General features: G+C 32.4%; 1 protein-coding gene across 1 annotated transcript in view; it reads left to right on the top strand.

Annotated features, from left to right (window-relative positions):
- Positions 1-4,424: 4,424 nt before the first annotated feature.
- LOC130801519 (transmembrane 9 superfamily member 9-like) overlaps positions 4,425-7,273 on the top strand; it is a 4,768-nt gene continuing 1,919 nt past the window's right edge. Inside the window, exons 1-5 of the mRNA XM_057665387.1 lie at positions 4,425-4,613; positions 6,461-6,625; positions 6,720-6,829; positions 6,923-7,037; positions 7,135-7,247. Coding sequence (XP_057521370.1) covers positions 4,506-4,613; positions 6,461-6,625; positions 6,720-6,829; positions 6,923-7,037; positions 7,135-7,247 — 611 coding nt within the window. The 5' untranslated portion in view covers positions 4,425-4,505. The remainder of the gene's footprint in view (positions 4,614-6,460; positions 6,626-6,719; positions 6,830-6,922; positions 7,038-7,134; positions 7,248-7,273) is intronic.

The following is a 7,273-nucleotide window of genomic DNA, read 5'->3' on the forward strand; positions in this document are numbered from 1 at the left end:
TAATCCCCTCAAAAGATGATTACTTTTTTTAATCTATTCAACAATACATTGATGACTAACCAATCACACTTGAGAACAAGCTCTCAAGATAGTGAATCAATTCAACAATAAAAGTCACCCATAAACTAATACAATGAAGAAGAAAGTTCTTTTCGTGTTCTAACCCTAACTCTCTCTCTCTAGTGTATTACTATCCTTCACATACTTCTAATGATAGTCTAAGGCGTCTTATATAGCCATAAAACATATTAGAGAACCCTAAGACAAATGACTAAAAGCCCAAAAAAACCCCGCAACAAAACAGAAGCACGTCAATGAGTAGCCTTGTTGGTCGCTTGACCCGAGCTGGTATGCTCGACCAGTCGAGCAAGCTCTCAGAACCTTCTAACCTGCTCTAAACGAACCGCTCGATTGAGCCACAGCTGCTCGACTTGTTGAGCGGCCTTCGACGGCTCCTGGCTGCTACTACCATGCTCGAGTAACCATTACCTCGAGCCTTGCTTTGATCATAGTGAGATTTGGTTCTTGGCACAACAATCTCTCCCTCAAGCACAAATCTCTCATCATCATCAAATGACACCTTCCTTGGTGTCCCAATCACAACCTCAACATAAGATTTAGGTCTTGGCTCCCCCTAGAGACCAAACCTATCATCAACCTTCTTTGTGCACCACCTATCATTGTGGCCACCATTATCAAATGTCACCCTCCTTAGTGACTTACGCCTTGCACCCCTCTCAACATGATGCACACATCCAGTCCTTAGCAACACATGGCCATTGTTGCCCTTCACACCCTTCAAGTGCACCAAGCACCCATTTTCCACCTTTAAGACTCCATCACTTTGAGTCTTCATAGTGTACCCAATCTTCTCTAATCTCCTCAATGAGATTAGATTCCTCATCATTTTAGGAACGTATCTCACACCGCCTAAGCTTCCTCACAATGCCATTGTGCATTTTCAAATGCACCTCACCAATCGCCTTGATCACAAATTCCTCACCACTAGGCAAGGTAACTCTTTCATGCTCATAAGCCATCACCCTTGTAAACAAGTTGTTATCTCTACAAATATGATATGGGTGTATGGAGTCAAAAACCCAATCACCAACATCATCACACTTGGCCAATAGCACATGATTTTCCTCAATATCACCCTTGGTCTTCTTCACAAGACCCTCATCAGTGTTTGAGAGCTCTTTCTTCTTTGCATCCCCTTTCACCAAGGTTGTTGCCTCTCTCAATTTCTTAAATGGAACTTCCCTCTTTTTCCCTTTGAGTATCATTGCTGGTTTCTTCATCTCCCACAAAAGCTTCAAGCTTCTAAGGTCCTTCTTCAACTTGTTGCAACTGTATTGAATATAACCTCTCTTATAGCAATGGAAGCATACTCTATCCTATACTCAACCCTTGCCTTCATGATTCTGATTTTCCTCTCCTTTGATTGATTTCTCTCAATGACCTTTCCATCTCCCTTAGATGGAGTATCATCAACCTTCATACCAACCCCCGTGGATGGTACTTCCTCAACAATGCTACTACCCCTAGTAGCTCCCTCTAGTTTTTCAACTCTCAATTACAAAGACTCTATCATAAGCATTTGCTCTACCACCATTGTTAATAAGCTCTCCTTCTCTTTTGAGAACTCCATTAACAAACTCTTCATCTCTTAAATACCTATTGTTTTTCTTTCTCACAAAGTTTCAACAAACCTTAATAATTTCAACAAACCATCCAAACACTTCTCAACTTTTACCATATCTCTTTTACCTATTTCCAAGCCTTCCCTCACTCAATACCCCAAGGAAAACACATCAAGCTCTGATACCAACTGAAAGAGAATGGCTCAGAACCGACAATGGTAGAATTATGAGTAGAAGATGAGTAGAAAAACAACACATAAACAAGAGACACAACCATCAACAACAATGTGTTTATGAGTTATCTAATGATACCTCCCCCTCAAAAGATGATTACTTTCATTAATTTATTCAACAATACATTAATGACTAACCAAACACACTTGAGAACAAGCTCTCAAGATAGTGAATTCATTCAACAATTGAAGTCACCTATAAACTAATACAATGAAGAAGAAAGTTCTTTTGGTAATCAAACCCTAACTCTCTCTAGTATATTATTATCCCTCACATACCTCTAATGATGTTCTAAGGCTTCTTATATAGCCATAAAACATATTAGAGAACCGCAGGACAAAAGGCTAAAAACCCACAAAAATCCCGCAACAAAACAGAAGCCCGTCAGTGAGTAACCCCGTAGGTCGCTCGACCCGAGCCGGTATGCTCGACCAGTCAAGCACGCTCACAGAACCTTCTAACCTGCTCTAGATAAACCGCTCGATCGACTTGTCGAGCGGCCTTCAACAGCTCCTGGCTGCTATTGCCATACTCAAGTAACCATCATCTTGAGCCTTGATTTGATCATACTGAAATTTGGTGCTTGGCACAACAAAACTAAACTTATACTGAAGAATAGAAAAATATGGGATTAAAAGTAATTAAGAAATTAAGCTAACATAGTTAAAAAGAATCTAGCTTTAGGTTGATAAAATGACAATCGTCTTCATGATAATTAGCCAAATAAATAATTAAGCTAGTATGTTACAAAGGGTTAGCTAACCAGTCATTTTCAAAACATTCGTATATTAGTGGTAAGTTGCTGTCATTAATTCATTATACAACAATAAATAAAAATTTTATTAAATTGAAATATGACCGCATTTTAGAATTTATTTTTATTAATTTATTGATAACAGAAAATAATAAATAAAATAAATAAATAGTAAATAGATAAGCTTAAAAATAAATAACACCATTCCCAAATTAAAAAAGGAGCAAATTGAATAAGACAACAAAAATAAAAAGAGAATGTCATATAGTCACACATAAAATATATATATATATATATATATATATATATATATATATATATATATATATATATATATATATATATATATATATATATATATATATGAATATATATATATATATATATATATATATATATATATATATATATATATATATATATATGTATATATATATATATATGTATATATATATACATATATATACATATATAGATATATATATATATACATATATATATATATATATATATATATATATATATATATATATTTATATAAAATTTATTAGCAAATCATAAGTGTACCAACTCCAATAATATTTTTTGAATAATATTAAATAAAAGTTTATGAGCAAATCATCTATGAATCAATACATATTAGTGTTTGATATTTTCATTTTTGATCCTGATGTTTAAATGTAATATTGGATAATGTATAACGACATATACCAAGCTAAATGTTGAAATAATATCCGTAAAATAAGTATGATAGTTAATACTCCTAGTTATATAGAAATAATATACGTAATATATTCGAGTATAATTAATGTTAAAATCATAGATTATTATATTTTAGAAAATGATTTTAATGTTTATCTAAAGCATTCAATAGGATTAATATATAAGTTATAGCATAGTTAATTAAGATCTTTTTTAAATTATTTAAATGTAAAAATTATTAATGTCACCTTTTTATAATTTAACTATGCAGAATTAAAGATATTAATAATAATTTTACTACATTGTGATTAGGTAGGACAAATACTCAAAATTTACTTCGAGTATTTGTAACATGTAAAGTTGACAAAAGGAAGTATGGCATTCTCTTGTATTTTACCTTTTCATTTTTATATGTTCTTTTTAAATAGAATTTATAAAATAGTGTCAATTTTGTCTACAATTTTTTATCCATTCATAAGAAAAACCATATTCATGTGGGATCTTATTAGATTCATTTCAATATATTCTTTCTATATATCAACTTTTTAAAATTTTTAAAAAACTCACAATTAAAATAATTTGATATTTTAATTTGTATTAGGATTTGAAAAACATATATGGAAAAACATTTTAAAACAAGAGGAGTAGTAGTGTTAAATATCATTTTCCTACCATAAACATGAAAATCAAAAATTTAAAGTCAATGACATTAATGACCATGACGTGATTAACAATTAAAGTCCATTTGTCAATCAAATAAGTTATTAAATTTCCACTTATTCAAATAATTTTTAATAATCTAATCTTCCATTAACCTCGAAAAGAAAATAAAAGAAACTAATTGGCGTAATATTTCTTCCATTTTTTAATGTTCATTCCATTTGAAATATTTCATCTTAAGGTGAGTGAAATTTATTTTTTCTGACATCATATTTAGAAGATAAAATATATTCATTTGAAATTTCGTTAATTTCGTCTTAATGTATATTTATTTAGTATGCATTTTTTATAATTTTTTATTATGTGTATTTAAAGATATTAAAATTTAAAATTTAAAATGAAAATCGTGTAAAAAATAAATGGGATGAACCAAAAGAAAGAGTAATAAATTGCAGGCTTCTGGATCTCACACTGTCTTCTCAATTCTCACCCTTTCTCTCTCAAAAATCGCCATGGATGCACCTCGAAGATCTGCTCTCTTCTCTTTCTCCCTTCTTCTTCTCCTCCATGTCGCACATTGCTTCTACCTTCCTGGCGTCGCTCCTCAGGATTTCGATAAGGTTTACCCCTTTTTCTCTCTCTTCTACAGTCCACATATTTTGGCGAATGCTTTTTTATTGATTTTGTAATGTAAGCAAGTTATAATATGATTCACTTCGACAAAATGTGGCTCCGTTTTAGGTATTATTTGTTCGTTTACTTTTTGTTTCAATCTTATGCTTTTCTCATTGCTCATAGGCTATGCAGATCGATGTGTTTTTTGATTCTTTGTTTCTGTCATTGTTAATTTTTTCGGTGATCTTAAAATGATTCAATGGATTAAACTGAATTTAGTTTTTTTTGTTGGATCTGTTTGTGTCGGTGGAAATGACTGTCAGTAATTGTTGAGTCTTTTGCTGATTGTTATTGCAATGTTAGTCAAGCTGATATAAGATTGAAAACTAATTGATATTTATTTTTGTTTTTGTTTTGAAAGAGTTTGCTATTGTGTATTATGTGGATGATTGTGACGGTGCAATTCGCTGTCGGTAATAGTTGAGTCTTCAGTTAATTGTTAATGCAATGTGACTCAAATTGATATAAGATTCAAAAAGAATTGATATTTATTTTTAATTTTGTTATGTGGAGAATGTAACATTTAAAACCAGACTTTCAGTTCAATAAGCATAAATCTACATTGAAAATTTGGAATTCAATAACTAGAAACATGATAGTAAAAGGTTGAAGTGGTAGCATATTGATTTTGGTGATTTACTGTTAATTATCTCATTACTTATTTGCAGATCAATAACTGTTAATAACTTAGGGGTGTTTACTTGTTTGGAAGAAAGTTTACTACAGAGCTCTTTTACTCCATGGTGTATAATGTAGAATTATTTTGTATGTTTTGAATATGCAAGATCAGATGAGTTAAGTAGAAATAAGCAGAAGTTTAATATCAAACTTATGATGTTTAGTCCATATTTAAAGTGGAACTCAATTGTAGAGGATAAAAATTTAGTCTATGCGTTTGTGGTTTTAGAGGACAGATTTTGAGCTGTTTTGTGCACTCAGTTTTTGTCCGATGGTAGGATTGATTTCTTGGTTTTAGGTAACCGTAAACGGTCAGATTGGAGTCTTTTTTTTGTTTTATCTTTTATGGCATGGGAAAACTAATGGTCAAGGTTTGATCATGAAGTATAGTATGTTGGTGGTATTCTGAAAAGAAAACTACTTCAATTTGTGTGTGGGGATTTCAGAATTGATAGTTCTTGAAGAAAATGAAAAGTGTTTGGATTGCTCATTTGAAGGAGAAATCAAGTTTCAAAATGCTTAAAGTTTAATATTTGGACTACACATCGTTAGTATCAAGTGATTAGGACAAGTGAAGAGATCTAGAGGAACATCAATTGTGGGTAAAGAGGCTAAATCGAGAGTTCAATAAGGTTCCTTGCCATGTGAGATTGTGAGTTGTTGCATTTAACATTATTTCGAGACCATGTTACTTGGACTTAAGAATTCATATCTAACATAGATACGTTTTTGTGTCACATTCGACTTGTTGACAAAAAAATTTCAATTTTTTGGGTCAAAGTGAAGTGTCTAAGTGTTGTACTCATGTCCAAGTGTCAAAAATTTAACATGGGTGATAGAGTAAAAATGAAGAGTCTAACATACTTCACAGGTGCTAAAGGTGTGGAATTCATCTGCATTCTCCATTTTGTTTTTTGATTATGTTGTGATTATATTTTTATTGATCCCACCTACAGATGCATTTTCATTTTTGAACACTCGATTTCCTAAGAATACTGCGTAAGTTAGTGAAGCTGTTGACTATGCTTTTTGGCAAATTAAACTTCTATGTGGGTTTTATGATCACTTATGATTGAGCTTTGCGCACAGTTAATTTGTATGTCCTTGTATGCAGGGAGATCCATTGACAGTAAAAGTTAACAAGCTGACCTCAATTAAGACTCAACTTCCATACTCATACTATTCGCTTCCTTATTGTACCCCTGACTCAATTGTTGACAGTGCTGAAAATCTTGGTGAAGTTCTTCGTGGTGATCGAATTGAAAATTCTCCATACACGGTTAGTTTTCTGTGACCCATTTTTTGTTGAGGTAAGAAAAAGGATGATCTGGTAATATAATTGGTATTCACTGCTTCCTCTCGATCATTTGTAGTTCAAAATGCGGGAACCACAAATGTGTAATGTTGTCTGCCGAAAAACTCTCGATAACAAACAAGCCAAGGAGTTTAAAGAGAAAATCGATGATGAATATCGGGTTAATATGTAAGATTTATCTCCAATTGTTCATGTATATCTTTCCAGCGCATGGTAATCTGCTTGCATTATTGTGATGGCTTTGCGAAATTTTTGTTACAGGATCCTGGATAACCTTCCTTTGGTTATGCCAACCATGAGACGAGGAGTTGACCAGGATGCAACTACTATTTACCAGCTTGGCTATTATGTTGGGCTTAAGGGGAAATACAGTGGAGTGAGTTGCTATAATCTCTGTATCATATTATAGTATAAATTTGTGCGGTTGATGACTTGATGTCTCCTGTGCCTGACCTTTTGATCTTTGGTTGCAGTCCACAGAGGAAAAATATTTTATCCATAACCATCTGTCATTTAATGTAAAGTACCACAGAGATCTGCAAACTGAGACATCAAGGATAGTCGGATTTGAGGTGAAGCCTTTCAGGTACTTTCTCTTTGGGAACTCTCTTT

Source organism: Amaranthus tricolor, chromosome 15, assembly GCF_026212465.1.
Source record: "Amaranthus tricolor cultivar Red isolate AtriRed21 chromosome 15, ASM2621246v1, whole genome shotgun sequence".
NCBI classification, from domain to species: Eukaryota; Viridiplantae; Streptophyta; class Magnoliopsida; order Caryophyllales; family Amaranthaceae; genus Amaranthus; species Amaranthus tricolor.